The sequence below is a fragment of the Leiobunum rupestre genome, chromosome 11 (genome assembly GCF_980474605.1).
Source record: "Leiobunum rupestre chromosome 11, qqLeiRupe1.1.hap1, whole genome shotgun sequence".
Classification (NCBI taxonomy): domain Eukaryota; kingdom Metazoa; phylum Arthropoda; class Arachnida; order Opiliones; family Sclerosomatidae; genus Leiobunum; species Leiobunum rupestre.
The window spans coordinates 20,695,340-20,710,000 of NC_143394.1; the positions used below are offsets into that span (position 1 = coordinate 20,695,340).

Below are 14,661 nucleotides of genomic sequence, written 5' to 3' on the forward strand. Positions count from 1 at the left end.
CATTGTAACCCTGCCACCTGAATTAATGGCTTCAAAGGTCTCTTGATGACTTATTATTTACATAAATTACCAAAATTTACTTCAGTCGCATTGCATTCTGAGATGCTTAATGTGTCTATCACGCTTAATCGATCAAATCGCAGCTAAATACTAAACTTCGATCTAACATAAAGGTTGCCGGAAGAAGCCGACTTTATGTAATTTCAATTTATTTTTAGTGTTATTTCTTTTCATTGTTGAAGCAATGTCTCATTACAGTCATTCAAATATCTGTGTTACTAAGCATTTTCTTTTTACCCGGATTACTCTCAAATTGCCCTTACTCTAGTTTGAAGAGTGAAGCAGTTTTTTAAAAGATAAAATTGTTCCATTTCACTCATAGTTGACCCTAGAACAGAGATTTAGAATCTTGTTCTCAAAATACAGTCGAAAATATACGCGGAGTGCTCAACACAATTTTTAGAAGTAATCGTTTCAATGAAATGTCTCTAAAATTGCATCAAATCGACAGCTGTTTATAGTCGAAAAAGTGATAATGAAGACCATTTTCAGAGATTCGTTGAGTATTAAATTTTTCAAGTTTTAGAATCCGATTTTAAGATGCTTTATAGCGTATGATATTTGTGGGAAAATTATGGTTATAAAAATTCTTATCCTTAATATTTAAGACACTTAAATTTCATAATTTGAAGATTTCAGTTAAGAAGCTTTAACAGATTTTTGGATTTTAAAATATAATTTTTTTCCGTGTCTCACGTTGTTTCAATTGGAATTTTGTAATATTTGTCCACTACAACATTTAACAAATTACATTACGTTCACCCGTTGGTTGCATTGGGAGTAAATTTCAAAAATTCCGATTCCCTGAAAGACGAATCGACAACCCCCTGGGGATGCTGGGTAAATTAAATGTTGAGTAACTAGGAACGGAGAGTTTATTTGATCGAGGGTAAAGGTGTCTTACTGAGTACGTCCAAGTAGCCGACCTGGCTCTTCATGGGCACCGTGTTCAGTTGGCACATGTAGCCGCCTCGATCGGTCTCTTGGACACTGCGAATTTGGAGAACGAAATGTCGGTCGTCGCTGTGGCTCAAACTGATCCGGTAATTGCGACTAATCACTCGGTTGTGGATAGTCAAAATGGCCTTCGACTCCACCTTGATCCACGCTGCCTGAAATAAGACACGTGGTTAGAAGTAGTTCCTGCTAATCAAATTTAATACTTTATGAAGAACCGATTTACCAAAGAGATAACCTTCAATGTAGCTATACCAAATTTGTTGTTGTAATACACAGAAACCACCATATATTGAGGGATATGGAAAGTATTAAGAATAGCATCTTTCACAAATACAAAAATTTTATTTTCCAAATTTATACAGGGTGTTTCATAAGGTTATGCAAAATTTTAAGGAGTTGTAGGGGGTGAGTTGAGAAGTATGCCTGTTTTCCCCCATTTTCCTACGATGAGTTAAAAGAGCACCAGACAGCTTCAAAGTGTGGCCTACTAGCCCCTGGAAGTAGGCTGCTACAAGCTCTCTTTGATCTCATCGTAGGAAATTTGGGAAAAACAGGCACTCTTCTCAACTTACCCTCTACAACACTTTAAATTTTTTGCATAAACATTTGAAACACCCTGTATACTTCTGAACAATACCATAACGAGAATGTTAAATACCAAATTAATACTTTCATAAGATATACATTATTGACCAAATTTACATTATATATAAAAGTAACAAAATAACATGAATGAAATCTAAGTTATCAGCTATATAGCAATATTATTAAGTATTACGTATTTATATTTATAATAATTAATTAATAGAATCCTTAATAACACTTGACGAGAATAGTCTAAGCAAGATAAACGTAATTAGCCCAATTTTTATTGCTACATAAAGTAGACAAGTGTTTCTAAATCGCAAATAAGCTCGATACTTGCTTTCTTCCTTAAGTAGCCAAACGAAAACTAGACAATTATGCCAACGGATCAATTTTCTGACCCCTCCCCCGCCGCGTCGAGAGAAAACTAGACCATGATGTCCACGGATCGATTTTCCAACCCCTCCCGCAGCCGTTCCGAGAGAAAACTAGACCATGATGACCACGGATCGTTTTTCTGACCCCTCCCCCAGCCGCGCTGAGAGAAAACTAGACCATGATGCCCACGGATAAATTTTCTGACCCCTCCCCCCACCGCGTTGAGAGAAAACTAGACCATGATGCCCACGGATCAATTTTCCAACCCCTCCCGCAGCCGTTCCGAGAGAAAACTAGACCATGATGACCACGGATCGTTTTTCTGACCCCTCCCCCAGCCGCGCTGAGAGAAAACTAGACCATGATGCCCACGGATAAATTTTCTGACCCCTCCCCCCACCGCGTTGAGAGAAAACTAGACCATGGTGTCCACGGATCGATTTTCTGACCCCTCCCCCCACCGCGTCGAGAGAAAACTAGACCATGATGCCAACGGATCGTTTTTCTGACCCCTCCCCCGCCTCGCCGAGAGAAAACTAGACCATCATGCCAACGGATTGTTTTTCTGACCCCTCCCCCCGCCGCGCCGAGAAAAAACTAGACCATAATGCGAACGGATCGTTTTTCTGACCCCTCCCCCGCCGCGTCGAGAAAAAACTAGACCATAATGCCAACGGATCGTTTTTCTGACCCTTCCCCCGCCGCGCCGAGAAAAAACTAGACCATGATGACCACGGATTGATTTTCCAGCCCCTCTCGCAGCCGTTCCGAGAGAAAACTATACCATGATGTCCACAGATAGTTTTTCTGACCCCTCCCCCAGCCGCGCTGAGAGAAAACTAGACCATGATGCCCACGGATCGACTTTCCAGCCCATCCCGCAGCCGTTCCCAGAGAAAACTAGACCATGATGACCACGGATCGTTTTTCTGACCCCTCCCCCCCGCCGCGTCGAGAGAAAACTAGACCATGATGCGCACGGATCGATTTTCCAGCCCCTCTCGCAGCCGTTCCGAGAGAAAACTATACCATGATGCCCACAGATCGTTTTTCTGACCCCTCCCCCAGCCGCGCTGAGAGAAAACTAGACCATGATGCCCACGGATCGATTTTCCAGCCCCTCCCGCAGTCGTTCCGAGAGAAAACTAGACCATGATTCCCACGGATTTATTTTCCAGCTCCTACCACAGCCGTGCCGAGAGAAAACTAGACCGTCAATCTTGCTTATACAGAAGACAAATCAATAAGAAAGTTCCTGTAACATTTATCTAAACATTTATGTTTTGAAGTCTTGATTAATTCAGGGGGAAGGGCTGCTAAAGCTATTAGCGCGGCCAATAAACTTGATAGAGTAAAGGCTTTGTTCATGTACTTACTCGGTAGGATCCGAGGTTGTCCACGACGCAGCTGAGTTGGGCGTCTCTGCCCACTGGCACGCTCGTGTTGTCCACTGAGCCCGCGAATGACGGAATTATCTCGTCTACTGAAACTATTAAATAAAACACAAAATTCTTTTTAAAATTTAATTCCTAAAATTTACAAACAATAGTATAAGAATATAACGTAGGAAGCATATTTTGGAAATGACGTATACATGTACTTTTAGTGAGTGTTTTTAGCGTCTGCAAATATGAAAATGTATTGAAACCTGAAAAACACGGCAGTAAAAACGTAACTGAAACGTATTCAGAAAGCGTAAATAAAAAATATTATTTTACAATTCTGATTACGTTTCATGTTTTGACACACTTCAAAACAAATATGTGTTCTTCCATTTGAAATTCACCGCAGCACCAAATCATAGTCAGACTTTTCTCAAAAACACTTCAATGTGGACTATCTATTAGCTGACGATGAACGTATGATACATTACTAAGGAAAAAGCTAAAAACGTTTTATTTCATTTAACCGTAGTGTTTTCGATGTAAATATTTTAACGTTTACGTTTCATCTTCGTTTTCGGTAATATTTTTACGTTTTTGTTCCAGATTTTAGTGTTACGTCAGTATTTTCTGTTGTTTTCTTTAAAAACGACATCCAATTTCCTATTCACATATACATACATTTAAAAAATCATACTTCAGAATGAAGATTGAAAGCTAAAATCGGGTCTAATTCGTAATTTGTTTTATTTAAATTAACACGTTGATTTCTGATCAATAGACTTTGTTTCGCTATTGTGAGATTAGTATGTGACGGTATTTTTAATTAATTTTATTCATCCTATAAAAAATTATATTTCCATTCGTTCGGTACTTTCCACTTGTTGAGAGATAAAGTTGATTTTTAGTTTAAAATAATAAATAATAATAAATAATAATAATAATAATAATCAGCTAGGTTAATACCCAAGGCACCACCTTAGGCCCAGGTCACCTAGCGTTTTTTTAATGCCTTAAACAGGTGTCCGGGTTACAATTCAAGCAACTCATGCCACGCGAGCCAACAGCTCCCAACACTCCAACTGAGGTTACCAAATTCAATCGATACTATAAGTGTCTCTGTCCTTCAGATTTGATGTTTAATTGAAATACTTTGGTGTATTCAAAACCAATCCCCATTAAATAAAGAAATATGTGAAAAATAATAATTACACTTTATTATGATTTATTTATTTTTGCACGTACTAGTACCAAATGAAACATACTGCCTACTAACAAACTGAAATAATACAGTGTTGTCCGTCATGTTTTGTTTAAACAGAGTAGCGCAAGCTTTGGCACAATACAAAGTCTATAGTTTGAACAAGAAGTAAGTAAACGTTGTCCACTCATTTATTACTTTTGTGACGTTGTTTCATTTTAATTGGTGCTTTCCCAAAATATTTGTTTCCCTACTATACGAAATGAACACAAAGGCTATTTCTTCATTCCAGCTACGCTTTCAAATGTGGACCCATTACGAAGGTCTCTTTCGATTAACCGTGGTATAGTCATTCTCACGTGCGCCCAGTTTCCTGCTATAAACATCTTCAACGAGACGGCCCAGTCCGTGGAATTACCGTACACTACGTAAGCCATACACAAAATACAAAAATAAGTCAAAACATTCGGAGTTTACATTTGGACGAACTAGAAATAAGCCACTCAAGTATTCATAGCGTCTTTGCAAAATAGATTATTCTTCGGTTGCCTTGATGGGGTGGCTTCGCATTGTTGGTGGCGGAGCTATCATGGTCGATTTGCATTCGCGAAGAGAAGGAAAAGCCGAGAAATTCTTTGAACGGAGCTTCAAGGCGTCGCTGTGAATGGACGCGAAACGGTTTTCGAGAGATGAGCCATTCTCGTTTTCAAAAGAATCTTATGAATTCGGAAATCTTTACTCGAGTACTTACGGACCGAGTTTCGTTTCCTTTTTGAATTTAAAGACTCGTCTGAATTTTAAATATTAATTTAGTACGAAGTTTGCCAGAAAACGCGAATAATCCGGATTGGTTTTCTGCGAGATTCGAGAAATTCGCATTCTAAAGGCTGCCAAATTTAAAATTGAAGACTCTTTTGATAAGACGGTTGACAAAAGCTCGAGATTTTTACGTTCGAGATTGTGGGAGAGTATAGGAACAGTTTGGATTTAGTGTATGGGTGACTTCGTTGCGGTTGATGAAAGCGCGTTTTTTGTTTGGTTTTCAACAGTGGCGATAGCGACCGATAGCTTTCATCGTACAAACGATTTGGTCATCCCCTCCACTGACATTTATTTATTTAAATTGTTTTGGCTTCCCCGTTATAGAGCACCACCATTTTATATTTGAGTAAAATATATTTATATTCTTTTGAAAACTTGCAACGATTAAAATTCCAACCTCGATCTCCCATAAAGTTTTATTTTCGAACTCTAAACTCAAAGTTACCTCTTTATATTTTATTTTTAAACCAATAAGATTTCCCTCGGTGCTCTATACACTCAAGGCTATATTTTAGTACTTCGAGACAATGAATGCCACTATGCCCAATTTGTTCATATCACTCAAAGGCAAGCGCTCAGTATTACTAGACGACAATTTTTTTAATTGAATCTAACTTGACGTGAGCCATAGAACTCTTCAAAAATATACTTTTCTTCGGTCGTTGGTTTGTGGAAAAAAAATTGAGTCGTCGGTTTTTATGGGCGTTCAGCTGTCGAAATGTACTGTTTTTACTCAGTTGTTTTATTTCCAATTCCAATCCGAAGGCTGCTCAGCGAAATTATTGGTCTGGGACCTCGATACCCTATCGGTTTCTCTAAGCCTCGGCTCAATTTCCGACCCTTCTGTTGCCCCGATGTTTTTGCTCTTTTTACCGCCGATATTATTGAATATTTATACACATGCCTAGTTTCCATATACACCCAAAGCGAGGAAATTGATTAAGGTGGCCTTTTCTTTAATAGAAGTTTTTTTGTTCTTAAGCGTCTCATTTTTTTAAAGAATAGCCGGATTTTCTCACGCGCTAAATTTAAAAAGGCCAATCTTCCTAGTGTTTCACACTGTCTTGCTTTCTATGTGTATGAACTCGCGCTTTAGAAGCAAACTGACGTAACTGACTACTAAGTTATTTTTAATTTCAACTTTCAAAACTCATGTTCTGATACTACTATTTTTCATTGGTTGAACCAATTTCGAGGAAATAATTATAATCTTATAAAATATGACTCAAAATTTTGTTTATCTCGAATTGGTATAGTAGATCGGAATAAATCAACCAAACTGAACAAAATTATCTAGGTTCGGACATTTTATTTCAAAAAGACCTTTTTTCGAGATACTTTATTTTGGTCATGAAGAGATGACTTGCGAGCTGGGCCGGTGGAAAAAATAATTTTTTGGAAGAGGCGTGAACAGGTCGGGAGGGGGACAAGACTCGGGTTTTAAAGGCTCCAACAGTGATTCATTACGGCAGTGTGCTGGTGCACTGGCTTTCTGTCTGCTCTGTTGCACTTTTTGAGCTGGCGTGAAATACCTTTTTTAGCCCCGGACGAAGAGCGAAATCTGCCGAACTAAACTAATACGCCTCATCAGTTTCAACTTTGTGTATCCCTCCGCGTACGGAAAGGATTCTTTCCCTACTGCCTCGACTCTCCTTCTAAAAATGTAGAATGAAGACCGAGATTCTGGGCCTCGGCTCAACTCTATATATATTTAAACTGTAGAACTAGTGCGCGATAAGAGTATCATCTTTCTTGCGTCCATTTTATTCTTTGGGGTTTTGCACCCAAATTCCTGCTGAACTGAAACTTCTACAATTGGAATGGCAGTTGTAGCAGTAATTAAAGGCCTATTCCAGCAAAAGGAGCCAGATTTAATCCTAACCAATGAAACTGACTGAAAACCCGGAACCATTCCTATGACGTTGAGTTAGCTTTTTCTCTTTCCACTAGCCTAACGGGTTTCCTCACGAGCTCTTTGGTCCAATCCACAATCTACACCTGACAGCGACCACTCTAAAATTGGACTGAAAACGTTTCGTGTTTCAATGTAAATTTGCATATAAATATTTACTGGCGATTTTGAGTGAACGCTTTATAATCTCCAATTTTAGCGGTAAACAACTTTCTCCCAAAATCACGGTTTTAAAAATTTGGAGATAATGAAAAACATATTTACTTAAATCTAGGAGTAACCTTTAAATATTAGCTTAAAGGAAATATAACCTCTTGAGGAATTTGGGGTAAATACTTTTCATTTCCCATGCAAGCAAGAATTATAGCAAAAGTTTTATTAACGTGCTCAAGGAAATTGTTTCTTGAAATATTGAGGTGGTGTTTAATCTATCTTTAATAAATGAGCATTAACATTTCGAGCGAAGGGCTAGTTACTCACGTAAGTGTACAAAACGTACGGATATTACATAAAATATGTGAGACGCCCATGAATATCGTGGAAAACCTGTGATAAATCAATGAATATCATGGATAACCTGTGAAAAATAAATGAATATCATGGATAACCTGTGAAAAATCAATGAATATCATGGATAACCTGTGAAAAATCAATGAATATCATGGATAACCTGTGATAAATCAATTAAAATCAGGGAAAACCTGTGATAAATCAGTGAATATCATGGAAAACCGGTGATAAATCAATGAATATCATGGAAAACCTGTGATAAATCAATGTTAATCACGGAAACCTTGTGATAAATCAATGGCAATCACGGAATAGTTGTGATAAATCAATGATTATAACAGAAAATCTGTAATACATCAATGGAAATCACGGAAAAATTGTGAGAAACCAATGGGGATTACGAGATTACGTGAGAAATCAATGTAAATCACCGAAAATGTGTGATTAGTTAATGGATATCACGAAAAGATTGTGAAAATTCAAAAGCAATCTTCGAAAATCGGTCTACAAAGTAGATATCTCTTCGATTTAGAGTTTCTAAGCGTGTTTTCATTGATTGGAAAATATGATAGCTAAATCATCGCACGTTAAATCAAATTTAGTGTAGTTTCTTTCGTTGCTATTTTGATTTTACTGTTAGTTTCTTTTTTCTGTAATTCTATAATCGTATTAGTTTTGGTAAAGCTGTCTGAGGCTGATAGATCAACAGTGCCCCGTAACTTAAAAATAGAACACTCACTCTTTCGCACTTTTCAGTTTGCATAAATTAGATATCGCTTCTAGTGATGTACCTTAGAAACCTAAGCACCTTGCCCGACTTGCTTAGCTGAATATTAAAAAAAAGTGTTCTTAGGGCGTGTGAAATGCAAGGCTGGGCTATCGGCGTCGCTGGCTCTGGGAATCAATTTTTCAGCTTTCATTTGCTTTTCCATCGTCTCCTCTCTTTTCTCGCTTCCTTTTTTCCTCTCATCTTTTTCGTCGAGGATTGGAAATTCGCTCCGCTGATTCGAGAAATAATTTCTAATAAAATGTGACAATGTTGTAATTTTAAGAGAAAGTTTCTTTCATATTTAACTCTTCTCGGCGGAGATAGATGCGAAGAGAGCGCTTGTTTTCGTTTTCACTATTCACCCGAAGCGTATAATAAGCCCGGCTTATATTAGAAGAGACTCCATCTTCACCGAAAAGAAAGTTGCGGCAGACATTCGGATCCGTCGGTTTTTCTTCTTTCACCCGTTAGCTTCAAAGATTGTCGTGAAGCTCATGGAATTCCAGTCCAGTCTGTTGCGATGTTCGGGATAGTTGCGTTGGGTGGAATTTCATTTGTCCAAATGGTGCTGTTGCTTATTGCCCGAAATTAATTTTTTCGAAACTAAAAAGCAAATGGTGTTTTATGTCCTACATGTAATTTATTAATATATTGGTATCATGTGTCCGAATTTGTTGTTTTTACAAATTAATAACTGTTACAAATAACTAACATTCAGGGTAGAATAGTTTAGGTTAGTGAAGGTTACGTTCTGTTCAGTTATATAAGGTTAGGTTAGGTTACGATTTTCTAGGCTAGATTAGGTTAGGATAGGTTCTGTAAGTTTAGATTAGGTTAGATTATGTAGGTTAGCTTCTGTAAGCTTAGATTACGTTAGATTAGATTAAGTGAGATTAGATTACATTACGTTAGATTAGACTAGATTAGTTTAGATTAGGTTAGATAATGTAGGTTAGCTTCTGTAAGCTTAGATTACGATAGATTAGATTAAGTGAGATTAGATTACATTACGTTAGGTTAGACTAGATTAGATTAGATTAGGTCAGTTAAGGTTACGTTCTGTTAAGTTATAATAGGTTAGGTTGGCTTAGGTTACGTTCTGCTAGGTTAGATTAGATTAGGTCAGTTAAGGTTATGTTCTATTAAGTTATAATAGGTTAGGTTGGCTTAGGTTACGTTCTGCTAGGTTAGATTTGATTAGGTCAGTTAAGGTTACGTTCTGTTAAGTTATATAGGTTAGGTTGGCTTGGGTTAGATTAGATTAGTGCTTGTTTCAATTTAATATTCTAGTAAATGTTTTTGTGACATTTAGAAGCATATTTTCTACTGTTGTGTACTATAGAAAATAACTTATTAATTTATATTATGTGATAAACAAGCGGTAACTGACTAAAAGGCACCTAATGTATGTCGATTATCAATTAATATGTTTTATCTATAACATCGTATTTCTTGCTGTCATGGACACAACATATGTACCTGAAAACCCTTTTTTTGTTTCTCAGAATTTTGAGAAATGATCATCGCAACCCCATTTAGAGATTTGGAAAACCTTTCGGACAAATGGTACCAAATCGTCATGTTCTACATATCAACAGAATGAACATTATTATTATACTTGAAACCTATGCAAGGTGTTAAAAGTTAGTGGGTTATTTGAATTAAAAATGCATCGATTTGGGGAAAATATGCGAATTATTTCTAACACTTATTTACTTATTTATAAGTATTTGAATGACAGATAATATTTCCGAAGTTCGCGTTGAAGGCTTAGCGGTTTGCTTAAACGTCCATAACCGATATTTGTTCCTAAAAAGATCAATTTCCCGAGTCTAAAATTCAGCTTAAAATTGCCTTTTCCTCTGCACAAGGAGACTTTTTCAATGCTATAAAAATATCTTGTGACATTTACGGTGTAACAGATTTCGGATAAAAAAAATTTTGAAAATTGAATTATTTTGCGAAATTGGCGAGATTTGAAATTTAATTTACCGTCATACATAGTTTACTGCAGGGATTTGTTGGTTCATCTCTTCCAAGTTAAAAGAATTGAGTAAATTACCCAACGGTCAGCCATCTATAACGTTTACACTATTAAGGGACGTTAATAGATATATTAACTGACACAAGTCGTATAGTGTCAATTTTCTGTATATTTCTATTATTATTTTGATATTTTTATTTCGCTTTCTAATACTTTGGGCATACAGACGCGTGTAGCTCGAACTGACTTGTATTCAAGGTTCGTAAAAATGAATTCCACTGCCTCACGCGCAGTCGAGCGTTACTGAGAATAAGTCTCCTTGTATTTAGCGCGCCCAGAATTACACTCAGGGCAATCTTTGTTCTATAAAAGTTCACTGTAGTAGGTGCTTAGCAGTGTTGGGTAAAATACTCCATTCTCGATATTTAAGTTAAAATACTAAATACTCGCTAGAACAAGTATTTAAAATGAAATACTAAATACTTGCTAGAACAAGTATTTAAAATGAAATACTAAATACTCGCTAGAACAAGTATTTAAAATGAAATACTAAATACTCGCTAGAACAAGTATTTAAAATGAAATACTAAATATTCGCTAGAACAAGTATTTAAAATGAAATACTAAATACTCTTTGGAAAAAGTATTTAAAATGAAATACTAAATACTCTTTGGAAAAAGTATTTAAAATGAAATACTAAATACTCTTTGGAAAAAGTATTTAAAATGAAATACTAAATACTCTTTGGAAAAAGTATTTAAAATGAAATACTAAATACTCTTTGGAAAAAGTATTTAAAATGAAATTCTAAATACTCTTTGGAAAAAGTATTTAAAATGAAATTCTAAATACTCTTTGGAAAAAGTATTTAAAATGAAATTCTAAATACTCTTTGGAAAAAGTATTTAAAATGAAATTCTAAATACTCTTTGGAAAAAGTATTTAAAATGAAATTCTAAATACTCTTTGGAAAAAGTATTTAAAATGAAATTCTAAATACTCTTTGGAAAAAGTATTTAAAATGAAATTCTAAATACTCTTTGGAAAAATTATTTAAAATGAAATACTTTATTTTAGTATTTTAAAATTGTAAATCTGAAGAACAGGGCTCTTCTAAAGGCTTCAAAAGTCGCTTGACGACTTAGGCCTAAGGTGGTGCCTTGGGTATTAGCCTAGCTGATTATTATTATTATTATTAAAGATCTCTAAGGCCTTCAGTATCATGATATATTTGATACATTTTGCTTTAAAGTTCATCGTAATTTTATCAAAGCTAGCAACTTTAAAAAATGATCCATTTAAAATTATTGGAAAATTATCATTCTCCGTTTCTGGGGGATATGTATCCATTTTAACATAAGATATAAAACTGCTGCTGAAATGACAAACAAAGAACGTTCTCTTTTCAAAGCAAGGTCAAGAAACACAAAGCGGCTAGCACCACTCCGTAGAAAACATTTCGTGTTCTGCCAGATGAGACTACGCGCGTTAAACAGAGTATACCTGATGAATTGTGAATCAGTGGACAACTCACTGGAATCACACGTTTATTCTCGCACTGCTGTATACTTAAAAAAATAGAAATCCACAATAAAATATGGGAAGTAGTCGCAAAAATACCATCATATGTTGGATTGTAATATGATTATTGTAAAAAGTAATTTATTTAAAAAAAATTGTATTTTGAAACAAAATACTACAAAATAGTATTTAAAATAAAATATTAAATACTTTTTCAAAATAAAATATCAAATACTGAAAATGTATTTAAAATACTACCCAACACTGGTGCTTAGCACCTCGCTAATAATTATTAATAGACAAAGCATGGACGTACAAGCTACACTTCGTATGGAAGTTGCCAAGTGGGCGTAAAGTAGTGCCATTAATAAAGACTGATTTTCCAAAGGGCGAAAATGCCGCAACTGCGAGTAGCAAAGCCAGATGCGGAAACAATTGCTTCTTTAAAGTGAATGTGAAACTGATTTGACTTGATTAGATTCAAGTGTGGGTAAGCTAAAATAATAAGGGTGTTATAATAGTTCCAATTCAATTATTCACGGAGGACGTCCGGGTTAATTGGGCCCAACCCTGTCTGGGCCACTGATTAATACGAACGGTGCTATCTTGTTTTAGGTTTTTCTTCGTCCGCTCTATCTTGAGCGGGCTTTTTTCTCTCTTGGCGTTCGCTAGGCCGACCTTCCTCGTCGCAAAACTGAATTTAAACAGAAATGTTGTCAAAACTTTTTCAGATCCCGCTTTCTCTCTCCCGAACGAAGACAGACGAGACGATGCCTCTAAGGTCGCCGCTGTCCAACTGTCTTCCCCTGAGCCACCGCTTCTGCTCTCGGATGATTACGACGAAAAAAATCTGCTGTTTATACGGAGACGGATTTTCGCGCCTTTTTTCGCGACCTTTCTCTCAGAATAACATTGACAACTTTTCAAAATGATTAATTAGACTTCAAATATTTATCGCCTTTTTCTGTTTGCGGAGCTGTCTTTGCACCGTTCACGTATTCTCGCTCCAAAGGTGTTTTATGTCACCAAATTCATAATGCATTTTCCCCTTTTATTTCTACCAGCAGGAAAGTGATTCTGTAGTCGCTGTTTACTTGTAAAACATTCTGGGACCCAGGCCTATCACACGGGCCTACCTTTGAGCCCAACTTTGGTTGGCAAACGCAGTTGGGAAACCGAGTTGCTCCGTATGAATGGAATTTTACCGAACTGGTTTTTATGACTGAAGTGTATAAGCTCGTAGCTTTGACTTTATACTAGAGGGATTACAGATTTAGCATTGCTAAAGGATGTAATCACTCTAATGTGTAATCCAGTAGCTTCAACTGTACTAATTTAATAATAATAACCAGCTAGGCTAATACCCAAGGCACCACCTTAGGCCTAAGTCATCAAGCGACTTTCGAAGCCATTAATTCAGGTGGCCGTGTTACAGTGCGTAGGAGGGTGGCGGCAAGCCCCGCATGCCACGAGAATGAGCCAACAGCTCCCTACATTAACTATTACCGTTAACCTCTACAAGTTTATACGGAAAGGGGAAACCGAAGAACTCGAGGGAAAACCCCTTAAATTAGTGGGGAGAGAACTTGCAAACTCAACGCAGACGGAGTTGTTCCGAGTTTTCACCCAGTGCCACAAGCTGGGATCGAACACGGCTCCTCTTGCTGCGAGGCGAAAGTGCTAACCACTCCGCCACCCCTAATTACGTAAGTGATTATAGATTTAGCATTATCCAAATCGGGGTTTTTCTTAAAGTGGTGAACAAAACTAGCTTATCCTTAACCTTTTAAATATGTAATCTTCATTCACTTCTTCTTGACTGAAACCAATTAAATTAAAGTAATAATATTACACGCATGTTAATCGACATTAAAGGGTTAGTTTTAGTTTAGCAAAAAATAGATATTCGTCTGAATCGATGGTAAATTTCTTTGACAGAAACTACATAAATTTTGTAAATTGTTTAGATAAAATTCTTTATGGTTGTGAAATTCAAAATTGTGACTTAGAAAGAAAGTTGCTCTAAGCTGTTGGGTGGCTGGGGGTTGGGAAATATAGCGAGATATCTAAATACCGGGTAATTATTTCGTGCTTGTCGCGGCCTCGGTATCCCCTATTGATGAACTCCCGTTAACACCGATTAGCGAGTACATTTAAATCTAAAATTAATTAAAGGCCATTCAAATCCTTCACGGATAAATTAGGTAGAAGATTAACTAACGACGTCCGAGGATAGTCGCTACTTCGGAGAATATAATTAGCCAAAGTGCGCCTATCTTTTTATGTAAACTATTATCCTCGGACACCTAATTATTGCGTTTCATTATAGCGCTGTATTCCCTATCTCGCTATTAGAGAAGTTGAGACTTGGGAGAATTACGTATAGGGACAACGCGAAGCGTTTGGGGCTTCTTCGACACGTTTCTTAAGCGTCGTTAGGCTTAGCGAATGCTTATTTCGCGTCCTTAACCTCGCTATTAACTGGGAATTCGAGAGAACCCTTCCGCGTCTCATTCCGTAGCTATTTTAAGCCTCGGCTTCTTAGCGGTAGACGGGAGCCAAGGCTTAAGAATGAT

At 36.8% G+C, this 14,661-nt stretch overlaps 1 protein-coding gene across 1 annotated transcript in view; it reads right to left on the reverse strand.

The window, feature by feature from the left end:
• Window positions 1-14,661, reverse strand: part of LOC149921975 (lachesin-like) — a 76,209-nt gene that overhangs the window by 12,816 nt on the left and 48,732 nt on the right. The window contains exons 2-3 of the mRNA XM_090163006.1: window positions 3,360-3,472; window positions 965-1,172 (exon numbers count right to left, since the gene is read on the reverse strand). Coding sequence (XP_090019132.1) covers window positions 965-1,172; window positions 3,360-3,472 — 321 coding nt within the window. The remainder of the gene's footprint in view (window positions 1-964; window positions 1,173-3,359; window positions 3,473-14,661) is intronic.